Source organism: Vipera berus, assembly GCF_964194415.1.
Source record: "Vipera berus genome assembly, chromosome: 2".
NCBI classification, from domain to species: Eukaryota; Metazoa; Chordata; class Lepidosauria; order Squamata; family Viperidae; genus Vipera; species Vipera berus.
Window position 1 is genome coordinate 116,176,705 of NC_138203.1, and position 17,770 is coordinate 116,194,474.

At 39.5% G+C, this 17,770-nt stretch overlaps 1 protein-coding gene across 1 annotated transcript in view; it reads right to left on the reverse strand.

The window, feature by feature from the left end:
* Window positions 1-10,179: 10,179 nt before the first annotated feature.
* Window positions 10,180-17,770, reverse strand: part of ELAVL3 (ELAV like RNA binding protein 3) — a gene marked incomplete at its 5' end in the record, with an annotated part of 106,690 nt that continues 99,099 nt past the window's right edge. The window contains 2 exons of the mRNA XM_081321596.1: window positions 10,180-10,914; window positions 13,305-13,343. Coding sequence (XP_081177722.1) covers window positions 10,566-10,914; window positions 13,305-13,343 — 388 coding nt within the window. The 3' untranslated portion in view covers window positions 10,180-10,565. The remainder of the gene's footprint in view (window positions 10,915-13,304; window positions 13,344-17,770) is intronic.

Consider the following 17,770-nt stretch of genomic DNA (forward strand, 5'->3'; position numbering starts at 1 on the left):
GCATTAGATCTGCTAATCTACTCTGACCTGGAATAGAATAGCAACCTTGGTCTAAATTATTTCTCCATTTAATAGCAAAAATGGGTGAAAAGTACCAAACTTTTGAGCTTGCTGGAGGCAGAAATGTCAGACACTTTCAAGCAATATTAACAGGATTGCTGCAACCATCATATATTGTACCTGGAGAACTTAAAATTTAGGTGAGTTTGCTGTTTGTGATACAGTAGGTGCTTTTCCACACCTGCTTACATTTGAAGCACTGGTGTAACTTAAGCAAGCCATTATTTATTGTTAGTCTTCAAGAGTAGAGGGTAAACCTCAGAAAGCAGACAATTATTTTTCTGTTCCAAGTAAGAGTGAAGAGCAATCTGCACAGTTCAGTGCTGTGTGGAAGTACAACTCCATGTAATCTTCTGGAATTCTCTTCAATATAAGACACAGACTCTCATAAGATTCTGAACTTTTTATTTTCTGGCATGAAAAGTACAAATAATTAAACAATTCCATGTAAAAGTTTCATACAGCCACCGTGCCTGAAATCCCAGTAATAAATAGTCTAAACTAAATGCAAAGTGTCATTTTTATTTTTTTACAATTTTCAAACCTTTCCCACATCAACTGACTCATTTTTTTAAATATATTTTTTAAAACTGTCCCAATCCATGTGAAGCTTCAAGGAACTCTGGCGGCAGGCACTCCATTCCTATCGTTTTCTCCCCTGAGCCCTACCATACCCCATGACTAAATACATTGGTGGGAGGCTAGGGGGCATGTAAAATTTATTAGGAACTCACCCATGACAACAGACAATTTTTTAACCCTCTGCTACCTTCAATGTTGCACCCTGACCCACCACTGGCAAACAAGGACATCTCATGAGCCCTTCTCCCTGCTCTGATGCCACCAGGCAAAGTGCTTTCATTTCCTCCCTGCCCTCATTCAATCCTTAATCAAGCCACTTCACTTAGTAAACCTACACTAGCACTTATTGCTACTTGAAAAAAATACACTTGAAAAGGCTAGATTGCTATAGCTGTTTGGTAATCAACAAATCTTAAAAGATAATTTTGTTTGCCACTAAATGCCCTTGTTGCTATGCAGGATAAGGTTGCAGTATTAGACATTTAGTAGGATCTGACCAAAGGCAAAGCAGGCGGTTCACGCAACTGAAACTGGTGGCAAAGCTGCTGCTATTAGTAGCTGTGTATGCCAGTTAGGCAGCTTGACTTGATGGCTCCAGTTCATAACAGCTCTTTAAGCACAGAAGTAACTTCAAGGGATGGCAAAGAAGCCTTAGAAAGGCAGTGTTTTGTTTATGTGCAGATATCCATTTCACATCTTCCTTGTTTTCAAGGTTTAACCTTGGGTATTGTGGCATCTTTTAAAATGGGGACAAGGCAAGTGCTCTACTTCTGTGATGTTATTTTTGAGAACAAACTGAAAATACTACATCTCTGTGTAGTATTAAAAGAGGCAACCTTTCCTATTCTGATCATCTCTAGGGCACCAGACACAGAGGGTTAGTCTTAGCCATTCCCTTCTGGGTCTGGTTAATCCCATAAATGGCTCAAGCTATTGCTTGAAGTACCCTAAGAAACACCATGTCTTCTAGAATGCAGTTATGGTTTTAATGCACATTTTTGTAATAGAAATTCTTTTGTAAAGTACTCCCTGCTATGCAGTATTAAAAACATCTGTTTTACGTGCCATTCTTCAGTAGCCTGTTGTCCAGATGAAAAGCAAAAAGGCCTCCATGGTTCCACATTAAAAATTGGCATTATGATACATAAAGCAAGTCTGTGTTTGCTATCTATATGGCACAGCAGGTTTCATGCTAAACAATGACTTTAGCATTTCTGCACATGCGCTAATTTGAACATGTGTCATGAATCAGCTATGGCCATTTCTCGTGCAGAGTATGGCTGCGCCTGTTAATCCCATTGTATGGCTGCAAAGCCTGGGCAAGAATTGAGCTTCCAGATGACTCATGACAGCCTGACCAACTCTACTGTCAGACTCCTGTCAGCCTGACCAACTCTACTGTATCATGGATAGTGGGAGCTGTCCAACATTTACAGGAAGGGCTGTTCTGCACAACTTTGCCTTTTGTGGAGCAACTGCTTCAAGAGGTGAAGGCTTATGTTTGGGGGCAAAGTAAGTTCACAGTAAAGTTATTTCTTTAACCAAACATTAGCTTTTCTGTCCTATCTGAATGCAAAGCAGCCACGGTTTAGGATTTGCAGAAGCTAGCATTTGTAAAAGGCTTTGTCAAATAATATTTTTCACAGTAACCTATCTGATTCAAACATACTAAGTGGTCTTTAGCTGATTTTTGAGCTGAGTTCTCCAGAAGACTGAAGTGGTTTAATTGTAAGAATTAACTATTGCTAAAGTTGTTTTTAATCTGCCATGAAACTGACTAAATGGAGGAGAAAAGTGCATTCTTATAGCACACTTTCTAGTTAAAAACAAGGAATATGATGTGGCAGAGTTCCCCAACCTTTCCGGCAGATCAGCGGGTGGTGGTGTGGGGAAGAGGGTATGGTTCCACATGAGTGGCTGGCAAGCACCTGCATGCACACGCAGCTCCATTTACACAAGCGGCGTGGATGCGCACCTGCTGCTCATGCAAATGAGGTGTGCATGCATGGGCTTGCCCGCTACTTGCACAGTTGGGGATGCACGTGCATGCTCGCCCAATATTCGCATGGCCCAGTTACAAACATCTCACGGCCCACTAGTGGGCCACACCCCAGATGTTGGGGACCCCTGTGATATGGTTGGGGTTTTTTGAGGGCTTTATTATGCAAACATTCAAATCTGTTTTAATGGGGGTAAACATCCAACTTTTTTTTTAATTTCAGCAATTAGGAAATTACTTTTAACTATTTGAACACTGTTTACAGGAAAGAAAGGTTTTTTCTCAAGACACAACCCTTTAGAATGGAATAGTTTCTCAGTAAATCTCAGTGTTGATAAGAATATAGTACAAAGTTAGAACCTATTTTTGGTCTAATTTTTTGTTAGAGGATTATCTTTAAATCATGGACATCTTCTGTTTAGAAAAATATAACATGGTTTCCAAGGTCTTTTGCACTTTTCTTCAAAACCTGGACTGATAGTGATTCTCTTTGCTTTGGAAACATATCAGACCTTGGCTACTTTGGCCACAGGCCCCATTTTCTGCACATAAAGCAGATGTCCAAAGGGGTCCTTTCTATGCCTGGGGTTCCCTCCACCCACCCACCCAATTACTGCATCCACGTGGCAGGGAAGAAATCAAAATAAGCTGGAAAGATTGATTTTTACTGTATTTCTCCTTGTTCAGAACAATTTAATGTAACTCTTCTCTCAAATTGTTACCTGGGACTTTAGGAAAACAGTTGCATTGATTCCAATAACAAGGGCCATACATGACAGCCAAGAACTGCTTGCAAACTTCAAGTACCCTTAATGAGTGGCTTAGTATTTTGAAAAATCATTTACTGCATTATCCACAAAGAGGAAATGCATTTTAAAATTGTTCCAATTCTACTCTTCATATGCAAAAGTGTTGTGAATTCAATAGGACTTTTTCCCAGGAAAATATCCACAGAATTCAGCACAAGGTGCTATTCATGTTGTCTAACCAAAACAAATTTCCCTTTGTGCTTAAGGATCTCAGTGAATCAGAGCCAGAAAAGATTAGGAATGTCCTTTACATTAAAAAATATCAGTTGCCTGTGATGCTTGCTTAAAATATTTAAAATAAAAAAGCAAATTGTCACTGAAATATTTTTTGTTAACATGTGGGAGGGATGCTGAGTGGCAGCATGTGAAGGCCAGAGGGTACAGAATACAAGAATAGAGAAAATGACAAGCTACACATTCCCTTCCCACCCACCCCATAACCTTCTAATAGAATGAACTCAAAATGTGTTTTTTCCAACAAGACAACAAAACAAACTTGTCTTTAGATTTTGCTTTATGCCACATTTGTAGATTGTTTTTAAAATGTTTACCTCTGCACTTTGCCCTGTTGGAGAGAGCCTGTCATTTAAGCTTTTTTTTAGTATTGTTTCAATTTTGTTTGTTATTTAATAAATAAATAAGGAATAATCATTTTCAGCAAATTAAAAATATTTCCCTTTTAACTTGCAACTCTGATGAGAACATAAATATACACAAATGTATTCTTACAAGGCAGTAATAAATATTTAAGTTAACAATAAGTTAAAACTACAAGAAGCTAAAATTTGCAAAAAGATACAAGAGTTAATGGTGCCAGTTTTTTTTGTTCTTTTTCTCATTTTATCGCAAACAGAAGCTGCCACAGACTCTTACAAAACACAAGTGAACACATTTATTGTCAAAAAATCAAGAAATCCTAAACTAATTTCTAAATCATTAAACAATTAAAACTCGAACTAATGCTAAAATGTTAATTATCATTAAGTTCGTCTTTTAAATGTTGTTCCATTTTTTTCCATTTTTCCTTTGAGAGCAAAAGAAAATAAAGTCCCTTGCTCAAGTGCTATCAATGACTCGTTGTTTTTAGCCAACCAAAATAAATAAATAAATAAAAATGGAAATTAGGTTATGTGCATTTTCAGGGTGTGTTTGTTAACAGAGATCCAAAGAGATGCCTTGGGAAAGGCAATCACAATTTCATCCCCTTTTACAATTAGATTTTTAAGAGAAATTCTCATTCCCTTCAGCATGTGGGAAGGAAGGAAGGAATGAAGGAAGGGAAGGGAAGGGAACGAAGGAAGGGTGGAAGGAAAGAGGGGAAAGGAAGGCAGACCTGGGTGTCACTGGGGTACAAACCTGTACAATAGATCCTACCCCACTTCAAGGCTCCAATCTGAAGGGAAATGGCCATAAACATAAACAGGTTTTAAAGCAGCAGCCCCCTACAGAGCAGCCATCTGACATTTAAAAACTCTTTCTGGATTCTTTTGGCTTAATTTGAGAAACAGGCTGATCCTCCTGAAGAAAAAGTTAAAACTCCAACAAAAGTATTTATTCAGCATTTATGGCAGCCAGGTAGGCTAAAAACTCAAAATTTTCTGCTTCCTGCTTTTAAACAAACAAATCAACAGAAGCCGGCTAACATTACAGAGCACTGTTCTAAGAAAAAGCCTTGGCCTGTATTCTTACCCTCTACCTTTCTTCCCCAACTACCTACAGCCAAGGTTGAAAAATGGTTTGTTGACAGCAAGGAAGAAAAGTCTCACCTCTGCCCTTTGACATCTAGCCTGCCAGAGCACTTCATTATCGCAGGGAAACTTGCATATTATAGGATGACACCCTCCAGCATTTGTCTCAATTTATTATGGTGTCACTGAGAATACATTCAACACGAGGACCTACCAGGAAAGCATCCTCCAACCCAAGGATGATAGGACAAAAGGCCAGGAGGTAAATATTGAGGCAGCCCATTTTTTTTTCTTTTTTTAAAAAACAACCTTTGCATCTTTCTGGCTTTCTGTTAAAAAGCATCACTCCACACAGGACGGTTAAAAGGTTAAGGGTGGGTGAGTGTGTTTTAGCTTCACCCTGACAAAACAATTTTATGTTAATGAGATAGAGACAAGAATGGCCTTCTGGACAGTAGTCTCTGTTCAAGGCTCTAGAGGGTTAGCTGAGTCTGCTAAAAAAAGAAAAGAAAAAAAAGAGTGCCATTGGAGACAATCCCTTCATTAATTTCAGGGCATCATCCCTTGCCAGGATATGAGATTGGGAAAAAGTCCATCATTCGTGACAGTGATTCATCTTCAAATAACTGAAAGCAAGACTAAAACAGGAGGCTACCTGGAAGATTTAGGCTTCTGTAATACGAATCTGTTTTAAAATCCCATTGGATAGATGTGTGGGAACACTACCACCCCAGCCATGTCAAAGCACCTGAATCTCTTGCTCTGTGTTGTTTTTGCAGGTAGAGATGAATGCCAAGGATCCAGCTTTGCTATTGAAGGTGCATGTGTTCTGACAGGCAGATTCTGAGGTGTTACTCTGGTGTTTTCAAGAAAAGGATCCACATAGCGGGAACTCACAGCTACATCATTGGTTGCCCCAGAATCTTGGCTAATGTTTGCAACATGGATATGGGATTGCTGCATCTCTTCCCCACATCTGCCCATACATACACATACAGACCCAGAAGGGTTTTAATGTGGTCCTGTATCAAAGTACAGAGGAGTGCACATGCCATCAGGTTAAAATAATAGAAATAATATCAGGCTGAAAGCTAGATGTCCAACAAGAAGACATAAAGCGTGTCTTTGGCAAGGACCAGAAAGGTAGTCTTAAGTAGCCCACCTTACTGTGAGATGAGCACAAGGTAATCATGCTGGCCTGTACTATAACCAGCACCCCATGCTGCCTCAGACTGCAGAAAAGGCCAAGAGCCCAAGCAGGAGTGTTCATCTCAAAGGACTAGAAGATTTATTGCTGCCATGAGGAAAAGAGAAGTCCCCTGAGAGAAATCTTAAAGCATGGGAATCGCAAGGCCTTCTTATGGTCTGATTGCTCCACAATTACTTAACAGCATAGAAGAGAAATTGAATCCCTTCATCTAAGAGTCCTGCACACCAGCTAGCATTGGGTGGGCATCAGAGCAAAGTCTCAGTTGTGGTAGTCCATGATGCTAAAGTGCAGTGTTGCTTGCAGGGATGATTCGCATTGAGAAATATATTCTTCCTTGGGGACAATCAGCCACTACATTGTGGCTCTAAGTCTAGTTGAAGTTGTAAATGTACACCGCTTCAGAGCTGGGGATTGTGTTTCGTTAATTTGGAGAAAGGAAATACTAACTTAAGGAGGATGGAAGCCTAAAAAGGCTGCATCTTGGTTATAAAATCCTAACTAAAATGGGAATATCTTAGTAGCTAGTTAAGACCCTTAGATCTAACCACTGTCTGCACCACAACCTGCTAATAAGTCAGTTGGGAACTGAACTGTGCCTTTTACTGAACATGCTGCACCACCATGTTTTCTCACACCAGCATTTTCTTCCTTTCCTGTACAAATGGCAGTAGACCTGGGAATTATTTGAGCCCCCGTCCCCACCTACCCCAGACAAGCAAGAAAGGGTTCTATTGTGGGAAGGTGGTTTACATTCAGGTCTTCCAAAAAGTACACAAGCAAAATAAATGTAGGTGTTAAAAGAGACACCCAAATCCATGTTAACGGTGGGAAAAGGCCAAGAGTTAGTCTGGGGTTGCAATAGAGTGTCTGGAAAGGGCAAGTGGCAAACATTCCACTGAGACCTATACAAACTGTATGGAAAGAGACAGGTGGGTTAGAAAGAGCAGTGCCTTCCAGCACATGGGCCTTCCTTTCAAGACAAGGTAATTTGGGAAAGAATCCCACAATGTCCCAGAATCAAGGTGACCTGCTGTAGCTATGCTTTTCTGAAGGAGGATACCAGCCCTTTAGGATGATAGAGTCAGATACAATGACCAATGTCTACTTTCAATACTTTCTATAGACTATTTTTTTCTTACCTCACTGCCATCCTATTGTCCAGAATTATCCTTGGTTGCGTTTTAGGGCAGCCATGCCCCACATTTAGAAGCAGGACCCTATTTATGCTTAAAATGGTAGGAAATCCAACCTTAGTAAGCTTAATTAATTGCACAGAAATGTCCTAAAGTCTGGCTGTCTTGCAGTTGTATATTAAGCACAATCCTTGCATGGCATCCTCACTCATAACAAGTTTTGCTTGTTTTCTCCTTTATCAGGTATTGTTAACAGTGTTGAACAACCCATTTCTTCCCATCACTGTTGACGGGGACTTCCAGATCAGTTCTGGATTCCTGCGATTAGCTGCAGCAGAAGCAGCAGCCAACTTCTGTGCCCTAGTCAGAAAAAGAGCAATGCCTTCTAAAGAGATGGGTGCGGAAGCAGGAAGCAGGGTCTGTACATAAGCAGCATTTCCTGGTTTGGGACAGTTCTCAACTTTACTCAATAATTTTGTAATAGAAAATATTTTTTTAAAAAGAAGGCTATGGAAGTTGATGTGAGTAAAACCAGTGATTATATGATGAAGCACGCAGCTTTCATTTTCAAAACTTTTATCAGTTTCTGTCCTTCTGGGTTTTGGGATCGTGAGAGAATGGTGGTGTTGAAAATCTACTAATACAATCAAGTTATTATAGCCCTCTACCCCCTCCTCGCCTCCCACAAAAGAAACAAATGCAAAGGGAAAAAGGAAACAGAAAAAGAAAATAAGAATAAAAGGAATTGTCTCCATTCCCTGACTTTGATAGGTTGGCACAGAATCACCTAAAATCTTTGGGACCCAAGACAGAAAATGTTGCTTCTGCATAAGAATCTGAAGGCCTTTCCAGGCAACGTCCCACCCCCCCACCCCCATCCTCCTAGAAAAATACACAATTTAAAACATGCACTTGATGCTAAGTTGTTTTAAATGGTGTAGATTTTTTTTTTTTTGCAATGCTCCTATATGGGGAAAATTCCTTGTCTCAGCATCTTCTCGTTACCTTTGAGGAAGCTTGTGAATAGATAAGACAACTACTTTTTCTGAGCTTGTGCCCATGACACCTGGTTTGAAGAACCTAATTTTCCTCTGGTGTCCACCCTCTGCTGCTAATTATTTTCTTTTTAATTGGTAGGGTTTTGTAACTTTTTAAAGTGTCTCCTGTGTTGTATGCTCCCCTACGAATCATGGGACACGACCCACTCCATGTTGGTCTCAGATGTCCTACATATAAAGGACAACTCAACCCTGTCTCTGAGCTGCCCTACTTTTCACTGGGTGAAATGGACCAAGAGAAAGATGCTGGTTTTGGAATGGATCCTTTAAAACTTGAACCAGAAAAGCCAGAGTCCTTGGCTATCTTGTCCCCATCCGCCCAACAACACAGTTTACAGCAATAATAACACTCCTATCCTAATTCAGTGCATGGGGAGTGTGTGTCACACATCAGATGATGCCTAAGATTTGCTAGCAATTTCTATAGGTGTGTGGTATCTTTGTTAATTGTCTGGAAAGGCCCACTGGAAGGAATGATTGGACCATGCACAGCAATCGCACTTAGTGGCTTGTTCATTTCCCCCTTTGGAATTTGTTTTTGTGACTGTGTATGAAGTTCAAGAATCCCAGTAAAAATTTCCAGCAAGGTCTCTTTTCCTTTTTTATAAAAATAGATTTTTAAAATCTTTTTTAAAATTTTTGTTGGGTTTTCTTCTTTGTTTCAGTTTTACCTTTTAAAATTTATTATTTTCCCTTTGCTTGGTCATTTGTTTGTTTTAAAAGAGAAAGGAAGACCCCACCCATCAGCTCAGCCCTACTAACCATCTTCCCTTTGCGTAAAACACCTTTCTATCTATTCAGTTGTTAATGTTCACAACTTTGGGGCTGGTTTCCTTCCCCTGTGCTTGGTTCTATAAATTCTTCATGAAATATCAGTTTACAAAAAAAGAAAAACATTTCATCTTGGGGAAGAAGAAAAATAAAATGCTTAATTTACTGCCACTTAACCTCTCAAATAGCAAGTCCCTATTTCTGACCCGTAAGAAACTTATCTAGTCCTTACAACCTGATTAGAAGCCATAAAGACTCTAGAAATCTTGGACTTTGTGCCAAATTCTTGGCTGCCCTTTCTTACATCACTCTGACCCAAACTTTCATTTCAATGTAAAGTAGTTAAATAAATAAGCAAATATTCAAAACCTGCTCAGCAAATTTTACAACATACGAGTGTAAAATGGATCCTCTTTTCCCAGGGAATGAGTTTTCTCTGGAATCAAATAGGAAGTATCCTCTTTTCAGACATAAAGAGTTAGATTTATTTTCCCAAATATGGCATCATTCTAATTAGGGGCCTAGGAAAATTGTGGGATTACGAACCTGTATCACTAACATGTTAGACCAACAGATGAGATGAGTGCAATCTTCTTCAACCACTTTTGTTCTTTTTCTTTCTTTCTTTCTTTTTGCATCATAAGAGAACAAAGGTGGTGAGCTGAATCTTTTTAATTCCTCCCCCTCAGCTAGCTCAGAGTAACAGTCATGACCTTCTTGGATTTGTTGGTTCACAATGTTTTAACGTGAAGGGGGCATTTCTATCACACCTTACCATGGTGTTGTTGTTGTTTTTTTCATCCTCCAGGGTCAGAAAAACTGTCCACCAAAGGAACCAAACAGGTGTGGAATTCATAGAGGGGAAGATACCAGTATACGGACAACTGGAGAAAGCTTCAGACCTGGGGATGTATGTTAAGAAAGCCTTGAAAGAGGGAGGGGTCACCAAGCATAGAAACAAGAGAGGTGTCCTATTCTGAGCAGATGTCACCCCTGCATGCTGTCAGAGCAGGGTTTAATTTTCAAGAAGTGGCTGACAAGTTGCTGCATCCGTGCTTCCCGCTGGGCTGTCGGGCATGGGGAGAAGGAGGGGGAGGAGCCTCCTGCTTCCCAAAGATCACGGTGTCTGGCGGTTGAATATTCTGCAACATTGAGTCAATGAACATTTCCGTTCTTGTGGCAAGTTGGGGAAGAGAGCTGTTTCCAGCACACTGTTGCTCCCCCCTCCCCCCATCTCTCTGGTGGATTTGCTCACTCATGCCTTGTGTTGCTTACTGGTCTTGAAGGAAACCTGGAGGATTCGGTCACCCAGTCGGTAGCCATTGAGGCTGGCGATGGCCATGGCAGCTTCATCATAGTTGGTCATGGTGACAAAGCCAAAGCCTTTGCACTTGTTGGTGGTGAAGTCGCGGATTACTTTGACGTTGGTGACGGCTCCAAAGGGCCCAAAGAGCTGCCAGAGGACGCTCTCATCTGCCTCTGGAGAGAGGTTGTACACAAAGATGCACCAGCCGGCACTGGAGGCCCCGGTCAAATTGACACCCGCCAGACTGGTCATGCTGTCGATCGTGATAGGAGAGAACCTGGAGATCAAGGAGAGAGGACTACTTTGGGTGTAAGGCTGGCATTCTGCCAGCATAAGTTCATTACATTACAGAGAGGTTAGGGACAGTGGTGACAACCCCAGCAAAGGGAGCATCACTCACTGTTCATTTAGTATTCTTAATTCAAAAGGGAACTTATCAGAGAGGCAGTTTCTCTTAAGATTTTATCTATGCCAGGAAGCTGGCATAAAGTGTAGGATCCTATTTCCATAATTCTTTAATTCACCAAGGCAAATCTAGAAGCTAACATTTGAATCCACATTCTCCAAATATATTTCTCCCTATCTTGGGTTCTTCTTAAGGGTTAGTTCTGCTTGCAAGATGGAAGAAGTCTTTGACTTATCTTTTGGGCTTCCTGAGCGCTAAATAAACATACCAGCATATTATGAAAGGGTTTGTAATAAAATGGACTATAACCATCATTTTTGCAAGCATGGAAACTAGAATCTGGTGTATTGTTTGCAAAATGAAGATCTTAGTTTCCATAACTTATTTGAGATAATTTCAAAGTAACAAAGTATAATTGCAATGTAAATTCCAAAACCAAATGGAGATTGAACAAACCTTATGACAGTGGCAGGGGATAGTCTACCACACATTCCTGTCCTGTCTTTCATCCACCATAATAACCCACCACCACCACCACCTTGTCTACTCCAACATAGTTTTCACTAAATAGTTCTTGAATAACTTGAATGGATTGATTCATACAAACCATCTCTACAGGGATTTACACACTGTGCCAAGTCGCAATATAGTTTCCTGTGACTTGTAGAGCTGGCAAACATAACATAAAGTGGTTTATTCAATAAACTATAGTTTTGGACAATGTGAAAACTATTTATATACCCAGCTGGATCAACTTTGTTCTAGGTCCAGAACGTGGCTTGTGAGGCAGGGCAAACATAGCCACTGTGGTTTATTTAATAAACCATCGTTTTATACAGTGTGCAAACCTCTTTCTATACCCAGCTGGATCACCTTTGTTCTAAATGCAGAATGTATTCCATGTGTGTGCTGCTAAGCCAAACATTTTAAACAGAAAGTGACTGACAACAATAATGGCTCAGTCAAGCTATTTCCTCAACCAAACTAGCCGAGTAGTTGCCTGAGTCAGCATCAGTGTTCAGATTTAGCTGATTGTTGCTAAGTGCCCATGCACACTTACTGAAGGAAGCCCCATGGACCTCGGAAGGACTTATTTCTGGGCATCAGATACTGCTTTTATATGCAAAATTTGAACATGGATGCATGCTTTCATACCCTTGATAAAAATTCTCCCGTATGGTAACATTGGGAGTCGATATGGACTGAATCAGGGCAGAGTTACAGAATGGGCAGTTTCTCTTTGTCAAATCTGAGGAGGCAGCTGAATGTTGCAGGGATCTCCATGGCCAACTAGAGCTCCCGCAAAGGAAGCTAAGGCAGCAAACATTTTAAATATCAACTTAAAATGAAGAGTGTGGTCTGATATGATGAATAATTTTAGTTTAAACCCACAATGCTACAGCATTGTTGAACATAATAACATATGAACTAGATAAGTGCCTGGACAGGAGATCCCTGATGGTTTCAGAAGCCATGCCAAATTTTCTATGGAAGAGTCGGATATCTGGGTAAATGTCATTGTTCAAACAAATAAATAACCCTTTGGCTCTCAAAAGGTGTCCACGAATTAAAAAACAAAATAAGTTATTGCTTTTCTGATATACTTTCAGAACAATCACTAACTTCTGCCCCACAAGCAATGGAGTTAAATGAAACCAAGAAGCACCCCACACAATGAAATCTAAGAAACACAAGACCAAAAATCATGAACAGCCAGTCATCTGAGCAAACAGCAAGCCCTTCTCTCAAACCAAACCCAAAACATAACCAAAAGAACACATGAAAGACTGTGGTGTGTCCTCAAGACACACACATTTGAATTCCACAGCCTAAGCCAGAAATTGGAGGGATTTTAACTTTTCCTTTTCAATTCCCATCTTCAGTGAAGGAAGTGTGGAAAGGTTATGGGGTGGTTTTTTTTTGGTGATTAAAAAGAAAAGGTCAATATACAGGGAAAAATCAAGCGACCAAATGTTGTCTATGTGATGGTTTATACATGGCTCAAACTAGAAAAGAAAATGGTCCTCCAGTATAGGAGACTCTGCCCCCTCCAAGTCTCAGTGCTGGGCCTGATCAATCACAGCCCTCAGCTTCTTTCGGGATTCTACAAAATGGAAGCATGGCTGTGTTGCAGGGAAGACTTGGCAAGGCAGAAAAGGAAGTTCTTGGCTGCGGAGAGGGTTTGCCCTGACCGATCACCTTTTAAAAATCCAGCCTTGTGCTGTAGGCCAAGGTGGGGAAGAGGAGGGGGCGAGGAGCGTAGGCTTTGGAAGGCTATTTACCTCTTGACGCCGTATGCCATGTTTAGCAAATTGTCGAGCCTGTGGGAGGAAGAGGAAGATGAGGAGAGGCCATTGTTAGTAGACAATCTCATAACAAAAGGGTCCTGTGAGGTCAACTGCCCTGATTGTCAGTGCAGCAGAAAGGCAGCACATGGATTCTGTCACTAGCAGAAGTTGCCATTTAATGTGTGCACAACTGCATCCTGAGGCCCTGGTGTCTTATAGGTTTCTTCTTTGGTTGGGGGAGGGAAGTTCAAAAATAATAACAAGGATCAGGTGCTCTACATATTTTTACACATCTATTTTTTCACGATGCAAGAAAGTATGGGAAATAGGAGGCATCAAGTACTAAAGGATGGTGAAAGTTGTATTTCAAACATCACAATGAGGATGAGGATGTTTCTGACACTCATTCCTTTTAAAAACAAGACACATAAAGAATAGAAATGCACATGGCAAACATGTTTATAGTTTCATTTTGGCATCCCAGCCTCATTTTCAGAATGGACTTTCCTTTCCAAATGGTGGCCCAGATTTTATATAGAAACTCTTGACATGGGATCTACATGCTGGCTTTATAGTACAAGATTCCCATTATCCTGTTAAGATCAAAAGGTTTTTCTTTCTTTGGCAATTTATAACCACCATGGTTGCTGGACAAAACCTCCAAGTGCCCTGCTTGTTAGAACTTTTAACTGTCAAAATCAAAGAACTTAATTATTTTCAGTTAACTTTCCTGAATTTCTAATTGTCCTGTTCCTATGTTAACTCAAGTGTTCATCACCTGTACTTATATGCTTTTCCAGAATCCCAGTTCTTCAAGGAACCTTGTGAAAAAAGGAAAATATTTTAAAAGCTTCCTTTCACAAATTGTGCATTTTACAAAAATAGAAATATCTGCTCGCTTTGTACCATGTTGCATTTTTTCTACTACAGATTTACAAGTATCATCCTAGAATTGCAGTCCTTTTAACTAGGGCATGTTGCTGTTTTCCATGTGCAGCAGTTAATTGTGTGATGGCAGAATTACATTTTCTAGGCCCAAGAATTTTGTCTGTATATTATGGCTCTATCCATAAACTGTAAAATTAGCCAATGCACAGGGAAAGGGGGAAAAAAACCTTATGTTCACATGTTCCATGGGTTTGTATAGATTTTACACTATATGCCATGCAGATGCCATGCTTTTATATGTGACATTTATGTATGGGTAGAAATGCATGAGCAGCAAGTTCAAATCAAGCGATCCTGAACTATCATTCAGTCCAGTTTTAATGCACATACACAAGGCATACACAGCTCTTCATCAAACAGATTGGAAAAATAACTAAATTCCTAGCAAATTTCTTTTTTCGTGGATTTACATCTACTGAATATAGACTGTTTTAGCAGGTCTGGTAGAACATAATTACTGGATCAAGTATTCTGTTTTTGGAAGCAGGTTTATATACAGGATTCCAGGATTCTATCTATCCATAACTATAACTTGAGACTATTGTAGATTATTTGATGGTTAGAGTATCATCTACGTAAAGAAACAGGAAATACTTGCTATTTTTGTCTTCTGTCTCTATAGATCAAACCAAATATAATGCAATGAAGCATTACATGCATTTTCAAAATAATTTGAACATGAATTGCAAGCTATCTGATTCCCAGACAGACATAATGGTTATTTCACTGATAATATCAAACATGGACCATTTTTCCTGAGACATAATCCCCAAATCCATTACACACAGGTTTAAAAGTACCCCATTGAAATAGGAGAAAGTGGACTAGCATATTTTAAAATTGTGAGAAGCTGCTTTTTTCAGTCCTTCAATGAAGAATTTTAAATTAGTTGTGTTATTAAACAGAGCTATTTGGTAGACAACTAGGAAACAAAAGATACAATTCAAAGAACACTTACTGAGTATCCAACATGACTATTTGACCACTACTTTAAATGCTTTACAATTTCAGTCAGAGGGGACAGGACTGTTACAACTGCTTTGCCTTCATTTGGCCCACAAGGAATTCCCTGAAATTTAAATTTTGCCAACTGTTTTCCTCAGGAATTCACTCTCCCAACTCCTAGATAACTAGACATTGGCTGCATTCCCACAAAATATTAATCCAAAATCCTAGCATAGCATCAGGGGTAAGTTTGCTGTTTTACAGTGTCTGATCACATTCACAGTGTGGGAAGTCAGTTGTCTGAGATGAATTCCTACTCCAGGATTTGGCTCAAGAAATTGCTACGTAACTATAAACTATATAGCTATTGAGTTTGCAGAACAAGTCAAGTGAGAGTAATCAGGCAGGCAGCAAGCCCTAAGAAGTATGTTCACAACAACCAGCAAGATTTTAGAAATTTCAACTTTGCCTCTGATGTAAAGATGATTGTTATGATCAATGCATGAGACATTCTATGGTTTTGCTCTTCAACTAAACCACAACTGATAACCAACTCTCAACTAGCATACCAAAGAAATAGATTACCTATGCTTTATGGAAAAAATGAAGAAATGACCTACAACAAAAATGGGTTAAGATGTTTTTTTCTTTCTCGCTTTCTTGTGGTCTCTAAGTCCAAAACACCAACAAAACACCATACAAAATCATTTACAGCCCCCAATAGATTGAGAGCAGAGTCCAGGTCAGCCTCTTAGAAATAAACATTCTAAGAATTCCCCTCACAATGCAGTAATAATCTCCAGAAGAGATTATTATAATGGCTATAATGGCTCCTTTGCTCAGTAAGAACAAGAGGCCTAAAGAACAAGTAACCTAAAGCATTTCTTTTAAAGTTTCAGATGATAGAAATGCTCACTCTTTTGGTTCTGTCCTCTTCCACAAGCCAGTAGAACAGTCTTTTCTACCAAAATCCCTTATTCTTGGCAGTACTGCCTACTATGGAACTGCCTAATAAAATCCATCATCTGTGCTGTCCTGATGTCACCTCATATCAGCTGGCTATGGACAATTTCATAAAGAATCAACCCTAACATAATAGCTCCCTGTTTTGCAGTCATTCCTGAGGAGGCCTCTAGTCTTGGCATTTAGTACTTCAGGCCTATACTGGTTGGTAGGAAATATGATAGACTCATACCTAAAAAGCTAAAGCTGTGATCAGAGTTTGAGGTGTTTCACCATCTTAGTTGTTCAGCTGAGTCATGGGACCATTAGCTACCATAAATTAGAAAGATGAACAACTGCTGAGCCTTGCAGATACCATGGGTAATGAATAGAATTACTATATGTGCCACACAATGTTACATGAAAAGGGATAATCTCATATGATTATTTTTCCACAAGAGCATGGGGAAAGGATATGTAAATCCATGTACTTTATGCTACCAGAAGTAAAAATTTAATATATCTATTTCTCCAGTTGTATTTGAATGTTTAAGCCATGATTACAAATGGAAAAGAAAGTATCTGCATTATCTTTACATATAGTGGGCAGATTTTCTATATTGCTGTGTAAAGAAAACATGTTATGTCTGAAAGAGCCCTAGCACTCAAAATATGTGAGAAACATAGAAGAAAACAGATTGAATACTGAATATGTGCTATATACACGGATTTCAAGCTGCAAGCAGACATTCCAAAACAAAATGAGTGAGAGTTTTATACCAGTTTTGTTCTGGTTATTCCAGTATTTTTCAAACTGATCAGAACATAAGCTAAAGGATTCTTCAGTGCAAAATTGATTTCTGTTTACCTGTAGAGTGAAAAGGAGTCTAAGAATTCATAGGTAAATGTTTTCAGGGGCCTTGGTTCTTTGTCCTTGACAGATAGCATTTCCCAGATTGTTCTTTTTTTATGGCTCTCTAATTATGGAAGAGAAATCTGGCAACACTCTGATTCAACATTAAAACTCAATCTCCAGTTACATTAGCAGAGTTAGAATGCCAGAAATTCTTGTGTGGGATAATAGAGTCACTGCTACAAAAATTACTAGCAGAAAGATATTAAAAGTATTAAAAAGCTGCTTCACTCTAGCTGTCCTATTCTCTCCTTTATCAAGAGCCACTTTCAGATGTTTGTTCTACCTTTGGAGTGTTTGTTCCAGCAGATGCCTCCCTGCAACAGTCTAGCCAGCCAGAGGACTCCTCAGAAAAACAAATCTTTGCAGATTAAGTAAAGCATAGAAAGAGTTTCATCCTTCTCTTTTACAGGGAAGAACAATTTATCTCCTTTTGCTCTATTCTGTGGCCATCAGCTGTAAATACAAGGCTTTATCAAGAAAAGGAAGAGATCCAATGTGTCTTAAGAAACAGTCTACACAGCATGAGAGCTGTTTATTTGACCCAAGTCACATGGATCATTTTTTGCAAGAAACAGTTTCTTAAGCAGCAGCTGGTATGATTGTGCCATGGGGCTGTAGAAGGAAACAAAAGCTTTTCATATTATATTTGTTTGTGGATTAATGGTACCCAGATGTGATGGACCTAAGATAGACTACAGATCAATATCTC